Source organism: Eschscholzia californica, unplaced genomic scaffold, assembly GCF_041429995.1.
Source record: "Eschscholzia californica isolate CP2 unplaced genomic scaffold, dmEscCali1.0.p SCAF_4, whole genome shotgun sequence".
Classification (NCBI taxonomy): Eukaryota; Viridiplantae; Streptophyta; class Magnoliopsida; order Ranunculales; family Papaveraceae; genus Eschscholzia; species Eschscholzia californica.
The window spans coordinates 38,677,138-38,695,143 of record NW_028238461.1 but is presented as its reverse complement, the minus strand read 5'-3'; the positions used below and the strand labels follow the sequence as shown (position 1 = coordinate 38,695,143).

Genomic DNA, 18,006 nt, shown 5'->3' with positions numbered 1-18,006 from the left:
CGGCTACATGTGGCACCAGTGTGCTGACCCAAGAATTGACATAGGTAAGGCCTGAAACTTCAATGAGAATTTTTTTTCATATCAAGACTACAGGAGACTTTTTTTGGATATGGAAAAACATTTGCAAAACATTCAGGAGCATTCAAACAACATCATTCTTGGATATGGAAAAACATTTGCAAAACATTTCATACTATTAACACCTTTAGCATTTGGGAGGTTCACAACGGAGAAAATATAAACATCTGGCAGGATAATTGGATCCCTTCTATGGAGAGTCCCATCCCTAACCGCTATGATTCCAATCTAAAGTGGGTCGCTCAGCTTATCACTAACCATGAATGGAATGACCATATACTCGAAGAAAATTTCGATGAAAACACGAGAAATTTAATAAAAGCTATTCCTATTTATAATGAAGGAAAAGACGAAATCAGATGGACTCTGACGGAGTCTGGACAGTTCACAGTTAAATCCTTATACAATCACATGAGAAGGGCCAATATAACCCCTAACCCTGAACAGTTAAATTGGAACTTCATTTGGAAACTTCCGGTCCTCCCGCGGATCCAGCTTTTCCTGTGGAAAATTTGTCATAACGCTTTACCTGTTAAAAACCGTATCGGTAAATATATAGGAAATAACTTGAACTGCCACTTATGCCCATGCATTGAATCCTTAGAGCATGCACTCCTACACTGCCCTGTTGCTAGGAATATTTGGTTTCACTTTAATATCATAGTTGATAATGTTAAATCTATCAAAGATTGGATTTTCTCGTGGAGTAATGATCAACATAGATGTAATAATAAAAACAAATCTCACTTCGCTACTATTCTGTGGATCATCTGGAAATCTAGATGTGACAGCTGTTTCAAGAATGTGAAGGCTGACACCAGAGAAATCATTAATACGATCAATAGTTACCCAGAGAAACGAATAGAGATCTCCATTCCTAATAAGAAGAAAGTTGAAAAATGGAAACCCCCGAACGACTCATTTCTGAAGATTAATGTAGATGCATCCTTCACTTCAATCAATACCTCTATAGGAACTGGACTAGTAGTCCATGACTCGAAGTCTCAATTCATAGAAGCGGCAGCTTATGTTTCCAGGGCAAGAAATAGTGAAGAAAGTGAAGCAATCGCCATACTCAATGGTCTCAAATGGGCAATTGATCGAAAATATCAAAGAGTCATCATCGAAAGCGACAACCAAAGCATCATCAAGCATATCCAAGATCATCGACAAGCTATTACATGGCAATCCAAAATTCATGTACATGGCATAAGAAAGTTGACCTCAAAGCTCGACAGTATCATATTCCATCATACGAAGAGATCCCAAAACTCCCAGGCTGATCTTATCGCCAAATGGGCTAGGCGACAGAACCGTGAGATGAATTGGAAGCATGTTCCTTACTTTCTAGCTAAATTATATTGTAATGGATGCTTAGCTTAATTATATTTATCTCTTTCAACAAAAAAAAAAAGACTACAGGAGACTGTTTCTAAATGATCAAAATATGAAAGGGCGCCTCTATAGGCACCTCCCAAATTTACTATAAGGGCCTCTCAAATGTGTTTGACCACAGTCAACTACCGACAGCTGTAGGCGCAGTCCGGGACCTAGCTTTAGGTCCAACACATATTTTTATTATTTCTTCGGACTGGGCCAACCCGAGACGAGATGGACTGTCCACTCCGTGATGTCTCGGGCTGGCGCAGTCCGGGACCTAGCTTTAGGTTTGGCATGCTTCTTGTCCTGAAAACATTTTCTTTCACTTCATTTCATCTCAATCTGATAAATTTAAACAAAATTCTCTATCTAAAATAGTTCGATCAACATTTCCTTCTCTCAATTTCAAAGTTTATCTTTTTAACGAAGATCAAGTCAAGAATCTAATTTCATCTTCAATTAGATTAGCACTTGAAAACCCATTAAATTATGCTAGAAATTACTTAGCTACTTGAATCTTATGTTAATAGAGTAATTTATCTTGATTCAGATATAATTGTTGTTGATGATATTAAAAAAACTATGGAATGTCTCTCTCTCTAATTCAAGCGTTATTGGTGCACCACAATATTGTCATACTAATTTCACAAACTATTTCACAGATGGGTTTTGGTTTGATTCAGAAATTTCTAGGGTTTTTGAAGGAAGAAAACCATGTTACTTTAACACAGGTGTAATGGTGATGAATTTGAAAAGATGGAGAGAAGGAAATCATAGAAAAAAAATTGAAGGGTGGATGGAATTACAAAAAAAGAAAAAGTCAAAAATATGGTTAGGGAGGTTTCTTTGTTTAATGGTTAGGGTTCTTCATTTCATGATTAGGGTTTTTTGTTTCATGGTAAGGGTTGTTCTTTTCATAGATTCAAAAGATTGAAAAATGAAAAATGCCATTTGATACATTGAGGTTGTTCATGGCTTAGGAAAACACATTAATGTGAACGGGAATTCACCATTGAAATCTCAGATTTTAGGAGAAGTAGAGAGAGAAAGTAGAGCAACGGAAAAAGAAGAGAAGAGAGTGTGCCTGGGAGGCGCCTCCTGGGCCGTACAGGTGCGCCTACAGAAGGGAGGCCCCTACAGTAGTTTGGGAGGCGCCTATAGACGCGCCCAATATGAAATACCCATGTAACCTTGGAGGGAGATTTTATAGGTAATGGCCTTTATTGTTAAAAACAATGTATTTACAAGCTTGACTTGGTCGATTGCTTTTAGTTTCTTTTTTGTTTCTCCAATTCCTTCAACCAAACTTCCAATTTTCTTTCTTATCCTCGCTCTGCCTTTGCATGAATCTGCTCATGAGATCTCTGAGCTTTTATCTGCTTGACCCGATGAGTAGTTGTGTTCATCGGAGTAGTGAATAGATTCCTTGCAAGGGATTTGAGTGAATCTTAGACTTTTATTGATCGTCGGTGATGGAGATGTCCTTCGATCAAGATGACAATGTGCTCGATTTTTCGGATAGGACAAATGATGACGAAGATCATCAAGTCCATTGTTTAGGGATTGTAATGCTTACGAGTGATGAACAACTTAGATGATTCAAGGCTAACTACGATTGCATCCTACACAAGTCACACCAAAGAATGTTGACTTGATCGTAATATATGAATAGAGGAATTAGGGATAAAGAGTTATGGATTAGATCCACCAAACTATGCACAAAATGGTCCAACTAATAGCCGGACAAAGTTAGTAAGGGTGAGGCCAAGTGCCAGCGCAAAAATAGGTGGCTCGACATAATGCTCGGGCCATACTAAGGGTCGGCCATGTTATAGTAGGTCACAATATGCATATTGCCTTCCTTCTACTTGTTTTACTCAATGAGAATGAGAATTGAGAAGTAAAAGGGAGGTCACAGAATCCCTGATTAAAGATCGAACTTGAGAAGTAAAAGGAAGGTCAAAATCCCCAATTAATGACAGAATTAGATTCAAATTTTTATTCAAAAGTAGCCCTATTCAAAATTTGTTTGAGATTTTACTTTTTAATTTGACTCAATCTATGCAAAACTCGTTGTTTGAATTATTAATATCTAATCAAATTTTATATTTCCGAACTAAAGAATAAATTATTATAGTGCAATCATGTCAGAATAGTTATATAATGTATAGGTCCTCTCCATTGATTGCCAATTAATTTTGAGTTGTATGACCACAAACTTAAAATGGTATCAGAGCTAGACCGACACGTGATAGGCTTAAAAAGCCACACGTGCTCCACGTCACCTGAAAAAAAAACACGTATTGGGCTAACTGATGGGTCATGAAAATGTCCCATCTGAGTTGTTTAATTTAGTCGAGTTAGTTCGTTTCGAGTCTTTATTATAATAAAATGGTTGATTTTCTTGATTAGGTGTTTTTTGCAGAGTTAGGTGTGAAACACGGTTAAAAACGAGGAAAAGATGCATAAAGGGTATTTTGGTCATTTGGAGTCAAGGACATTCTGGTAATTTGGCCAAGGTCAGTGCGTGGTTGAAAAGTAGAGGTCGAGACGAGTCCGTAGGAGAAAACGGAAGCCAAATCGGAGTCCGGACGAAGGAATAAATCAAGGTCAAAGTTAAGTCAAAGGATGTTGACTGGTGGGACACCTTCGGGCACGGTTCTGGCATGCGGTATTTCTCTAGACACGTGGCGAAGGACGGAGGCCGGTATATACAATTCCCGTGTTAGCGCTAAGCAGCGAAATGGCCCAAAGAGCTTGATACAGTGTAGCGCGTCGCAACTTGCATCTGTGGTCCCGCTCCAACGTTTTAATCTTGACCGCTTGCTTCCGTGCTTTTGAGATCCAACGGCTCCTGTGCATCTCCTCCTTTAGGCCTGCTTCCGTGTTGTCCGAAGCAGCTAGGTTCCGTGCTCCCGGACGCGTGTCCCTCTCCCGTCCCTCCATATCCGCGCGTCTTCTAATCCGACGGCTCCTGTGTAACCCGCAACTTAACTCTATGGATCCGGCTATATCCTCCGAAATCCCAGCCAAACCCTAGCCTCCACTAGTCAACCAGATATTTTAGGGTTTTCTCACTTAAGCCCCTAAAATTCCAATTTTAACCCTCATCTTCCCACCTTCTACCATTTTAACCTTAACAAAAACTCCAACTCTATTTAATAGCACTTGTTCTTCCATTAAAACCTAGACTTGAACTTTCTTTCTACTAGAAAGAGCTCATGCCTTTTTATTAGAGAGGTTATGGGCAGAATACCACAAAGTGAATCGGCTATGCAATCCTGTTCCTTATTATTCACCCTTTCCAGGGAAATGCAATTATTATATGACCTTCTTTTTTTCCTTTTCTTTCACTAACCCTCTCAACCTCCTCTTACCTATCCCCTCCTACCTATTTCTTTCTCCAACCTATTCTCTCTTCTCTACTATTAAATCCATCTTTCTTCTTACTAATCCATCTTTTTCTACTACTACTACAACTACTACTTCTTCTCTACCACTATTCTTTCTTTCATTAATAGTCTTCTCCTTCATCCTTCCATATTCTTCTACATCTTTATCCCCTTTCATCTCTTCTTTCTAACTTCTTTCTACATCTAATTTCTTCCTTTTCCTTCTTTTTCTTATTTGGGTGCAATAAAATATCTATTACTTGGAATTCTTGGAATAAAATTCTTGAGCACAAATGGAGCAAATCTTGGATAAAATTGAGATACATGGGAATATGGATCTTTAACATTCTTGGTAATTTCTTTCCATTAATTTCTTAGTATTTTCATTTATTTTACAATGTCAATGAATGTTACTTTAGATTTCATGTATAGTTAACTTAACAATCTAAGGTTCTGAATGAAACCCATTTTGGATCTTTGTAACACTTGTTATTGATTAATTAAAATCTCTTGATGTGCTTTAATTTCTATTGATTGTTTATCTATATGGATTGGATTTTCTTTCCATTACTCATGCCTCATAATTAGATATTTCATACTTTCGTTAAGTTGTTAGATGGAGTATGCTTTTTAGATGATGAATAATAGTTAAGCAATCTGAATCTCTATAAGGAAGACAATTAGTATTAGAAATTTAAAATTGTTTTGTCTAGAACATCATCCAGAATCCAAATAGTTCATTATATTGGATCCCGAGTAAATACAAAAGAGATTTAAGTAATTAAGTGTTTGTTTTATAAAGTGAAATTGTGCGGGGGATTTTATAACCTTAGATATCTCTCTCACCTCTCACTTAGGTGCTGTTTGTTTTTTTTATATGTCTGAATCTGAATTGGTTGAATCTGAATTGGCTGAACTTAATTGGCTGAATCTGAATTGGCTGAATAATTTATCAAGTTAGCATGTTTGTTTTTAAATCTGAAATATTATGTCTGAAATTGATTTTTTGACACTTATACCCCTATTCAACTTTTTAACAAAAAAAAAACCCTAAATTGCATTTTACTTTATCTGTCTCTTTCCTGCTCTCTCCATCAAAAACCCTAAAACGGCTGGTTCTCTCTCCCTCCACAAACGGCTGGTTCTCTCTCTCCAACAATTGGTTCTCTCTCTCTCTCCAACGACTGGCTCTCTCTCTCCAACGACTGGTTCTGTTGTTGTTGTAGTCTCTATGTCTCTCCCTCTCTCTTTATCCCTTTTCAGCGACTGTGTTGTACTCTTTCTGTCCTATACGACTGATGATCCGGCGAGGGTTCATAGAGAAATAGATTAATAGATGGGGGATTATTGAGTTTCAAAGACGAAGATCCCCTGATTTATACGAAAAAAAAAGCAGTTGATTCCTTCAAAATCGCCCCAAGTAACCTAAACCCTCGCCGGATATGGTGAGGGTTTCGAGCAAGATCACCCTCTCCAGATCCGGCGAGTGTTTTGCAGACTTTTCTATGGTGGTTTCGTGGTGGTTCTTGTGGTGGTCTTCATAGAATTCTTTATGTGGTGGTCGTCATGGTGTTCTCTATGGTGGTGGTTTGTAGTCCTTGTGGTCGGTTGTGGTGGTGATTGTTTTCTGCTGGTGGTGGTTGTTTTCTGCTTGTGGTGGTGGTTTTCTGGTGGTGGTGGTGGTGGTTTTCTGCTGGTGGTGGTGGGTTTTGGCGAAAATTGGGACATTTTTTTCCAAATGATAGGGTTATAGACGTCATTTTTGACATTTCAGACTTCGGTGTTTCATTTCAGACTTGTTGTGAAGTCTGAAATGAAGGGGCTTTTTTTCAGCATATTCAGACAATGGCCTAATTCAGCAAAGTTTTCAGATTTTGTTCAAAATAAAAAACAAACAGCTGACATCTGAAATAGCGACCAATTCAGATTTCAGATCTGAATTCATTAAAAAAACAAACAACACCTTAGATAGTTTATTTAGTTTTATTTGTTTTCTTATTTCTTACCAATCAATCATCAAATTTATGAAGTGGGGTATGTGTGTGTTTTAGTCTAAGTAGTTATTAACATATCTATTATTGGGTCAAACTCGCCTTTAATATCCGAAGTTACCTACCTATCCCTTGGGACGATTCACGAATTTACTAACATACTATAACTTGACCCCGTATACTTGCGGGAATAGACTTTTTCTAGGCCTATCACTAACCATGCCACACGTGAGGGGGCGTGTGAGAATAGTCGCACATGAGAGAAGGGGTAACTAACAACCAAGATTATAATGTATAGGTCATCTCCACTCATTGCCCCCATTCCTTTTTCTTTTATAGCATTTGCCCTAAATGATCAACCTGGTTTCCTCTAACATGCATGTAGAAGAAAGAACTAGGGATTGGCATACCTTGTATCTCCCAAATGGATGTCGGTTTGTTCACATAGCAGTAGCGCTGAAGACTTTTAAGGGAGACAAATGAACTGAACTTTCTGGAAAAAATATAGATTTGATCAGAACTTGATCAAAGATTTCCCAGCAAATTTCGACTAGAAGAAGTGGAGAAATGGATTTTAGAAAGAAAAAGACTGACGAGTTTCTCTCTAAACCTAGATTTTTCTCTCTAATTTATAGACAACTTTCGTCATTTCTTTACCTGGCGGAGGGAAATAAATCAAATAAGGACGGCGTGGGCTGAAAGTTCATATTGGGCATGTTGATCCACAGTGGCAATTAAGGGAGATTTTGCATATGATTGCCGGGCCACATGGATATAATAAACAAACGTGATACGCTTACTCCTCACAACACCTCTTACCCTACCGTCACTGGCACTTGTACTAAAGACAAAGCATTTTTTTCTCTTCTAAAATTATCTGGTTGGAGATTTGAAAGCAAAGTTGGTGGACCCCTTTAATGTTGCAACAGAACTCTTTAACGAAGTTAAATGAGAAGGTGGGAAGGTGAGATCCAACTGTTTTGTGGTGGGGTCTTTAATACAACTTCCTTATATATTCAACTTCCTTATAATCAGTTTTACAGTAATACAAACAACTTGTTCCCTTTTGTTATATAATTCAAATGGCTCTACCACCAGAGTTTTAATCGGTTTTACACTTGGTATTTACACTTGGTTTTCCACTCCTTTTCCATCTTATTATTGGGTTCTCCAAGATTGGAAGTGATCGAAGGTTTTTATTGGTTTCAATTGTTGGGCCATATTTTGTAAGGTAATTTGTCATTTATTTTCTTGGTTTCATTTTTATTATTTTATTTCCTCATCGTTTTCAGATTTCTCTTGTTGAAATTTATTTTTATGTTTTTCCTAAAAATGCTCGTAGTATAAATGGAGAAGATACATGGTAAACAAAAAGTAGTAGAGGTGGAAGATGGTGATGTAGGGACAAACACTAATGACGATATTCAGGAGATAGACGATTGCAATGCAGGCAGAGAAAGTGAAAAAAAGCATGATGGTTTAGAAATTAATAAACAAGACTTATTAGATTTATTAAAGGTTGGATCCGAATTCACCGCGAAAGAAGAAATATATGATTGTTTCAAAAAATTTGGGGCTTTCATGGGATTTCCGATCCGGAAGCGATCTAGTAAAAAGGACCGTGATGGTATACTTAGATACATTATTTTGACGTGTGCTCGTGAAGGAAAGAAATACAACAACTCTGTTTATGTCTTGCGACCTAGACCATTATCGCAGATAGACTGTAAAGTTTGTCTAAGAGCAGCACTTGGAGTAAATGAGAAATGGAGAATAACATTGTCTTTTCTTGGTCACAACCATGTTCTTAGTCATACCCAATCCAGGTTCTACAAATGCAATCGTAATGTTACGCCTTCTGTAAGAAGAAGATTGGAATTAAATGAAAGAGCAGGAATCCGAATGTATAAAAGTTATGGTATAATTGTCGAAGATGCTCACGATTATGAAAATGTAACTGTAACAGAAAGAGATCGTCAAAATTATGTAGATCAACTTAAGCGATTAGCTCTTGTTGAAGGTGATGTTGTTGCAATACAACGTTACTTTGTAAATATGCAAACACAAAACAAAGACATTTTCTATTGCATGGACCACGACGAACAAGGTCATTTGAAGAATCTATTTTGGGCTGACGGGAGGAGCAGAAAGTGTTACAAAGAATTTGGAGATGTGATCACGTTTGATACTACGTATCTAACGAACATGTATGATATGGCTTTTGCTCCATTTATTGGTGTTAATCACCACAGTCATACGGTCTTACTTGAGTGTGGTCTTATTGCGAATGAGAACATAGAATCATTTGTATGGTTATTCGAAACATGGCTTACTTACATGAACAATTCTCATCCTATGGGAATAATTACAGACCAAGATGCAACAATGAAAGTTGCCATCGCAAAAGTTTTTCCTAACACTAGGCATAGGTTGTGTCTATGACATATATTAAAGAAGTTGCCTCAAAAGTTAGGAAGTGACAAAAATTATAAGAACATTAACTACAAGTTGCATGATTTAGTATACGATTCCCAATACGAAGATGAGTTTGAACGAGGTTGGTTGGATATGATTCACCAGTACGGCTTAGAACAACACAAATGGCTTTTGGAATTATATGAGGATAGACATCGTTGGATCCTAGTTTATCTTAAAACAAGTTTTTGGGCAGGTATGTCAAGTACACAACGGAGTGAGAGTGTTAATGCATTTTTTTATGGTTAAGGGCATCCTAAAACTTCTCTCAAACAATTTGTTGAACAATATGGTCGTGCAGCGAGAGAGAAGGCAGAAAAGGAGGCACAAGCAGACTTTGGGTCTTATTCACAAATGATACCATGTGTGACTAGATATCGGATTGAGTTTGAAGCTCAAGCAGTCTACACTAATAATATTTTCATAGCTGTTCAAAAAGAGTTGATTTCATTATTATACCTCTATCCTCTTGGTGTTCGTCAAATGCACATGTATACAGGCCACGATCTACAAGAAGATATACACATTGGAGAAAATGGGCTGAAAAGAATGGTATATATTGTTTCCTTTAGTCAAACAAATCGACTGGTTAAGTGTAGTTGTTGTTTATTCGAGTTTAAAGGTATATTATGTAGGCATGCTTTGATGGTGATGATACACAATGGTTGTGACTCTATTCCGGATAGATATATTTTACGTAGATGGAGAAAGGATGTTAAGAGATCACACACGAAAATGAAAATGGGGAATGAAAATTGGCAATTAAGTGGGGATCTTATCCGTTATGATCAATTGTGTCGTGCTTTTACTGAAGTAGCAAACTTGGACTGTGATGACGAGCAACGTTGTCAAAGATACTTTCAGTGGTGTGAAAACGAAAAGAACACAATACCTTCTTTATATAAAGTAGTTGATACGTCAACTCAACACTCAAGTGCTTATCTACCCCCTTCAAATGTTAATGGTGAAGAAGGTGTAATACTCGATCCACAAGGTAGTAGGCGTAAAGGGAGACCTCGTTCTACACTGTTACAAGCTAAAAGTTTCAAACCCTCGAGTAAAAAGAAGAACAAGGTAAAAATTCAATGCCTTGAAAGTATTTTATTTTTACCTACCATTTAGGCATGTTAATAATTTTTTTGTTGATTCACAGGATGTTAAATGTACCGAAGACAACAATCTTAATGATGCCCCACTCATCCAAGAAAATAACACTTTTAAGCAAACACAACATTTCTTTTACGATCATTATAACCCTTACGGAAGTGTATGTATTTACTGCACTTTTTATTATACTTTTTATCATCTATGATTTTGTATTGCATTTTAATTCTTGTGTAATGTAGGTCAATGTGAATCAACAATCTCATCACTTCAACTTTCAAGAGTTACTAAATCGAGCAGAGCCAAGATATGATGGTCAATAAGATGTGAGATTGAAGTGGAACTTTTATTAGAGTTGTTTTCTTTTTGCTAACTTTTTATGTTTATGTAACTTATATCCATGTGAGATTGAAGTGGTGATATCGAAGAAGTTTTTTTTGTTAATTTGAATCTATGTTTTTTGAACTTGTATCCATGTGATATTGAAGAAGTTTTTTTGTTAATTCGGATCTATGTTTTTTGAACTTATATCCATGTGATATTGAAGTAGTTTCTTTGTTAACTTGTACCCATGAGATATTGAAGAACAATGATCAACAAAAATAAACAACCTAATTTTAATTTTAAATAATGAAGTAACATCAACATTTAGGTTGTAATACAAAACACGGTTACAAATTCTTCATTTCATTTTACACAACAAAAGTCATAAAAAGATCTTTACCAATCATGGTAAAGATGTACAATAGAAATAACTATCAAAATTTTCACATAAAAAATTAAGGTAGCTAGAAGATCTTCAACTTTTTCCCCCATCTTTGATTGAGATGTTACGACTTCATCTTTAAGTGATGTGGAATTGGCCGAAATTAAAGATTGAGAATTCTCGTATTCCGGAGGTGCGGCCCACATGTGTAGTGCCCTAACATTAATTACGGGGTGCCTATAGCAGGACCACCTTATCACCTCTTTAAAAACCCTACTACCCTCATATTTTCTCTCTTTTTGCAGCCGTGAGAAACAGGGCAGCAACAAGTTAATTAATTGGGAGGAATCTAGAGAGAGAAAGTGTGGCTTAAAGAGAGAAAGTGTGGAGGAAGGAGAAGGAGGATCAAAGAGCTTTACTAAAGGGGTTGGTTTCTTCTTCTTGGTGCTACAAAATCAAGTACATTCCTAGAGATGCGAAGGAGGATCAAAGAGCTCAACAAGGTTACTGTGAAGAATAAATATCCTTTACCAAGGATTGACGATATGTTCGATCAACTGAGAGGGACCAAGTGGTTCTCTAAGATTGACTTGAGGTCAGGGTACCATCAGTTACGAGTCCGAGAGGAGGACATTCCTAAGACGGCATTTGTGACACGTTATGGTTCGTATGAGTTTCTTGTTATGTCTTTCGGTTTGACTAACGCTCCTGCAGTGTTTATGGACCTCATGAATCGGGTGTTCAGGGACTTCTTGGATAAATTTGTCATTGTCTTTATTGATGACATTCTTATCTACTCCAAGACTAAGGAGGATCATGAAGATCACTTGAGATTGGTGTTAGAGAGACTAATGGAACATCAGTTATATGCAAAGTTCGAGAAATGTGATTTTTGGCAAGAGGAAGTAAAATTCCTAGGCCATGTTATTTCGAAGGACGGAGTATTGGTTAACCCTTCTAAGGTTGAAGCTGTGCTTAATTGGAAGCAGCCTACCTCGGTTACTGAGATTCGCAGTTTTCTGGGATTGGCTGGGTATTATCGACGGTTCATCAAGGGGTTCTCAAGTATTGCAGGACCTTTGACGAATCTTACAAAGAAGGGAGTGACATTCTCATGGGATATGAAGTGTGATGAGGCTTTCAAAGAACTTAAAACGAAGTTGGCTACGGCACCGGTGTTGGTCATTCCAGAGAGTGGCACCAGATTTGTGATTTATACAGATGCTTCTATTCAGGGTTTAGGGTGTGTATTGATGCAAAAAGATAAAGTGGTTGCTTATGCTTCTAGGCAGTTGAGGCCACATAAGCAAAACTATCCAACTCATGACTTAGAGTTGGCAGCTATAGTGTTTGCTTTGAAGATTTGGCGGCACTATCTGTATGGTGAGAAGTTCGATCTCTTTACCGATCATAAGAGCCTCAAGTATCTCTTCTCACAAAAGGAGTTGAACATGCGTCAGCGCAGGTGGTTGGAGTTGATGAAGGATTATAACTTCACGTTGCAATACCACCCGGGTAAGGCAAATGTGGTAGCCGATGCACTAAGCCGACAACCGAGGGGTATCGTGGCAACATTGATGATGAACCCGTGGAAGATGTTGGAGGATGTAGCAACATACGACATTGACATGGTTGGGTGAGGAATTGACTCGTTATTTCTGGGTAGTATGGTTGTTAGACCATCTTTGTTGAATCGTATTGTGGATGCCCAAATTGATGATGAGTGGTGCCAGAAACAGGTTTCGTTAATGCAAGAGACTGAGACTGAGTTCAGTACCGGGTAGGACGGTGGATTGAGATTTCGAGGGAGATTATATGTACCGGCAGATCCGGTCTTGAGACGGGATATATTAGATGAAGCACACCGAAGTAAGTACACAGTTCACCCCGGGGGTAACAAGATGTACAAAGACTTTAAGAGGCAGTACTGGTGGTCAGGGATGAAGAAAGATGTTGCGGAGTATGTGAGGAAGTGTAATGTGTGTCAGATGGTGAAAGCGGAAAATCGACATCCATCCGGACTCTTGGAACCGTTGCCCATTCCGGAGTGGAAGTGGGAGAATATACCAATGGACTTCATCACGGGTTTACCGCGATCTAGTAGAGGCTTTGACGCTATTTGGGTGATAGTTGACAGGTTGACTAAGTCGGCTCACTTCCTACCAATGAAGACGACAGATAGTGGGGACCGACTGACACAGTTTTACATTAAGGAGATTGTCAAGTTACATGGAGTTCCGGTGTCTATTGTTTTAGACAGAGATTCGTCCTTTACTTCACGGTTTTGGAAGAGTTTCCAAAATTCTATGGGGACATTTTACATTTTAGTACAGCTTTTCATCCTCAGACTGATGGGCAGACAGAGCGAGTTAATAGAGTACTTGAAGATATGTTGAGATGCTCAATACTAGATCTTGGAGGGAGTTGGCAAGATCATTTGCCTTTGGTAGAATTCGCATATAATAATAGTTACCAATCTAGTATTGGCATGGCACCTTTTGAGGCATTATACGGGAGACCTTGTCGGTCACCATTGTGTTGGACAGAGGCAGGTGACGCTAAACTAGAAGGACCAGAGGTGATTCGGGACACTTCTGAGAAAATTGCTTTAATTCGAAGTAGGCTCCAAGTAGCTCAAAGTCGTCAAAAGAGTTATGCCGACAACCGACGAAGGGATTTGGAGTTTATTGTTGGAGATGAGGTTTTGTTGAAGGTGTCACCTATGAAAGGTGTTTTGCGATTTGGTAAGAAAGGAAAGTTGGCTCCTAGATATATTGGACCTTTCAGAATAGTTGAGAAGGTGGGAAAGTAGCCTATCGTCTTGACTTGCCTGCAAGCTTCACAGGAGTCCACAATGTCTTTCATATTTCGATGCTTCGAAAACATGTGAGAGATGGAGATCAACATTCAGTGATAGATTACTATGATTTGGAGCTCCAGCCAAATGTGTCATATGAAGAGGAACCAGGTCGTATCATTGATCGTAGAGAGCATGTTCTTCGCCGAAAGACGATTCCCATGGTCAAGGTTCAGTGGCATCACAACAATGACAAGGAAGTTACGTGGGAGCGTGAAGACGATATGCAACTTCGTTACCCCCATCTCTTTCTCTAGACAGGTACATTCAATTTCGAGGACGAAACTTCCTTTTAGTAGGGGAGATTGTAGTGCCCTAACAATTAATTACGGGGTGCCTATAGTAGGACCACCTTATCACCCCTTTAAAAACCCTACTACCCCTCATATTTTCTCTCTTTTTGCAATCGTGAGAAACAGGGCAGCAACAAGTTAATTAATTGGGAGGAATCTAGAGAGAGAAAGTGTGGCTTAGAGAGAGAAAGTGTGGAGGAAGGAGAAGGAGGATCAAAGAGCTTTACTAAAGGGGTTGGTTTCTTCTTCTTGGTGCTACAAAATCAGGTAGGTTTTTTTTTCCCTAGGGTTTATATAGCCCTCTTTAATTTCAAACCTAGATTTGAATGGTTAGAACAATAACAACTTTAAACCATGAATTTTTGTTAGGTTATCATCAAATTAGTACCAATTAGTGATACAATATACATATACTTGGATTAGAAACTAATCTCAACAACAATAAAGTAACCTTAGAACATTATACTTATAGTAATAGAGTATTTACATACCCGAACAACAACCTAGGCCGTTAAGGTTATATAAATTTAGTACAAATAGATCCGGACAGCAACCTAGAAGCTGAGAATTATTTGTGTTTATGTGAATGATGTTGATAATTGATGTTTGTGATCAATTAGATGTAATATTTTGCACCTCTAGACATATTTATATAAGTAAATTCATCGAAATAGGTTATAGTGATATTATAACCAATATTTATCATGTTTGACTCGTTTGATTGTATGAGATTATATGTATGATATTGGAACATAAGTGCTATCCATAGTTGTGTGTGATATATTGCTTTAGGTTGTTAACCTAGAGAGCATAGGCTAGTCGGAACCAAGAATGGTTGGCTCGACATGTGGGTAGATTGCAAACACTTGTTACCAATACGATATTGGATAACTTGGTGGACCATGATCTTGAGTTTCGTTAATGGATTGAACTAAGACTGGTTGGCTCGACATGTGGGTCGATTGCAAACACGGGTTTGTCAATTTGATATTGGACAACCTAGTGGACCAGGGGCTTGGGTTCTAATATGGATTGACGGTTGTAATCCATAGGTGGTTGGCTCGACAGGATGATCGATGCAAACACAAGTTCATTCTTGTGGACCACATACTTCTAGTTTGAGAAGTAATTTACCAACTAGAGGTTGGCTCGCCTCCTGCTCATATGAGAAGTGCTCGTGTTGCACGGATTGCCTTTTGGAGAGGTATCCATGGTTTATTGAGAGGTTTAAGTCGATGCAAACACGGATGCTAAGTGAAGCTATCTTGTGGACCTCAAAATTGGTTATGCCCCTCAAAAAGGGAAGTTGTATTGTTTGAATCTCTTAAACTATGAATCAGGTTGACTTTAGTGGTGTTGACACGAAAGGTGTAACACAATAAACTGTTATTGTTTTTCTTCTGTTCGATATTTGGTTTTGTTATTGAATTGGTCTATTTAGACCTCAGGTAATTAGAAATCTACTAGCTGGGTTCTGACCCAGCCTACTATTTTTCAGGTGATAGAGATCGGGGAGCGCCACCAGCTTGATCCCAGTTCGTCAGCTCAGAGCTTCTTTCTTAGTTTTCGCTTTCGAGATTAGGTAGTTATTTGGAGTTTCACTTTCTAGATAGTTATTTGTTTCATTCGTTATTGTCAGACCTACGTGTCGATGATTCAGAACCATTGTTTGAGTTAAGAAAGTTTAATGGATTTCTTTTAGATGATTTATTGATTCTTATGAGCTTCACATTTGATATTATTTGTCTCTTTTGATGGGTATATCAACTATGTTTACTGTTCTGCGGAGAAATGCTTTGAGTTTAGGTTTTCATGGCGGCCGACGTGGAAATCTAGGCTTGGGGCGTTACAACATGAAAGCCTTCGGGTGATCACGACCTAAAGGGCACTTATAATACTTTCTTGACGGATTTGCACTTGATGCAGATACTTTTATTTCCATATCGCCACCACCACAGGAACAAGGTATATTTGATATTCTCCTATTCGTGATCTAAAACTAAAGATATAAGTAAGATACTATTAAATCCACATCAAAGACTCGTTAACGAAAGAACGATCAATAACCATGACATATTATCAAAGAAAACATAGAGATATAAGATACCATTGAACACGCTTTCAGTCGACCAAGATACTGCTTTTTTTTAGTGTTGAAACTCCAAGATACTGTGATTGAATTTATGTATTCAGGTTTTAGCAAAAGGAATAGAGCAAGATACTATTGTTCTAATGGCAACCAACCCGAGCCTCACTATCTCTTATGTTTTTTATCCGAACACGGGCTGGAATTCAAGAGATTCACTTTCTCCCATTTAACCCAACTTACAAAATTGCCTCTAATTTGTCATATTTTTTGATACACTGAAAGATTAAATCAAAATCGTAGGTGGAACAAATTTCTCCCATTTAACCCAACTTACAAAATCGCCTCTAATTTGACATATTTTTGATATACTGAAAGATTAAATCAAAACCCTAGGTCGAACAAATTTCTCCCATTTAACCCAACTTACAAAATCGCATCTAATTTGACATATTTTAAGATACACTGAAAGATTAAATCAAAACCCTAGGTCGAACAAATTTCTCCTATTTAACTCGGTTGAGATATACATCGTGTCATTTTTCAGACATTTAAAGGATAAAGTTTGAAATTTCAAAGAGGGAGAGAGAGATGAGCTTACAGGTCTTGATGATGTAGCAATCGATTGAGGATGATCTGAGATTCTGAGTATTGAAGATGATTAAGGAAATCTGAGCATAAGATTTATTCGAGCATGATAGTTTCCTTCATGGTTGAGTTCCTTGTTTGTGAAGATTCAGAGACTATCATGGTTGAGTTTCTTCTTCGTTTTAGTTTGGAGTGAGAGACTTTCACGGCTGCTGGTTAGGAGTTGTCTGGTTATTTGTTTGCTTACTAAGGAATGAAATGAGTCTAGGGTTATTTAGACCAATCTCGACGAACGGTCAGATTTAGTCTACATTAAGGGACGGTCAAGATTCACGGTTGGAGTTAACGGGGTTGTAAGTGGTAACTAACGGATGCTTTTTTTCATTTACTTTCCAGATCAGCAATATGGTAGGGTGGGGAATGAACAAGATGGGCAAGAAATCATTTTCCTATAATAAATGGTACGTAAGCAGGCAGAATTACCCATTAATGATCGATGATTTTATAGGCGTCTTACTATGGGTAAAACTTACTACTCAATTTTTTTTAAAGACTTTTTATCACAATGTAAATGCGGGCATAAAGTAAATCAATTACATTGATCTTGGTATGGCCTTAAAATCGTAAAGATTTAATTATCTTAGGTTTCTTTTTTCTGCCTTGATTTGCGTTGGATATCCATCCTTCAACCTCCACAGAGTTCCCCCACTCCACGATAGATCTTCATATTTTGCTCTTTGAATGGTAACCTAACTTTAGTTACAAGATTCTTCCACGTGAGTTGTATAAAACTATGAAGATGATACAAATCACCAAGGCAGAATCAGTTCATGTTCAAAGAAAGAAAGAAATTACAAAGGCACCCATCTATACTCAAAAATAAATTCGAGTAACACTAGTCTCCGCATGTGGTTCGGAAAATAAAGATGTAGAAACAGTAAACAAGTTAGTTGAACAAACTACCTTTTATGACAAACAGTGGCAGGCTACCTGGAACGAATATGCCCCTGCCGATCTAAAGAAAAAGTAGCAAACTTCCAATTTGTGAGTTCATCA

The 18,006-nt window shown here is 37.8% G+C and overlaps 1 protein-coding gene across 1 annotated transcript; it reads left to right on the top strand.

Annotated features, from left to right (window-relative positions):
• The first annotated feature begins 7,880 nt into the window (after nt 1-7,880).
• On the top strand, nt 7,881-10,946 carry LOC147544549 (protein FAR1-RELATED SEQUENCE 8-like). The gene is made up of 4 exons (XM_086636481.1): nt 7,881-8,072; nt 8,184-10,390; nt 10,470-10,583; nt 10,663-10,946. The coding sequence occupies exons 2-4, from the start codon at nt 9,671-9,673 to the stop codon at nt 10,741-10,743; spliced, it is 915 nt and encodes a 304-aa protein (XP_086492607.1). The 5' UTR covers nt 7,881-8,072; nt 8,184-9,670; the 3' UTR covers nt 10,744-10,946.
• Nucleotides 10,947-18,006: the final 7,060 nt, after the last annotated feature.

Coding starts and splice junctions, on each gene's coding strand:
- LOC147544549 (XM_086636481.1), top strand. CDS start 9,671: ATGATACCATGTGTGACTAGATATCGGATTGAGTTTGAAGCTCAAGCA. Junction 10,391..10,469: donor CGAGTAAAAAGAAGAACAAG/GTAAAAATTCAA, acceptor GTTGATTCACAG/GATGTTAAATGTACCGAAGA. Junction 10,584..10,662: donor ATTATAACCCTTACGGAAGT/GTATGTATTTAC, acceptor TGTGTAATGTAG/GTCAATGTGAATCAACAATC.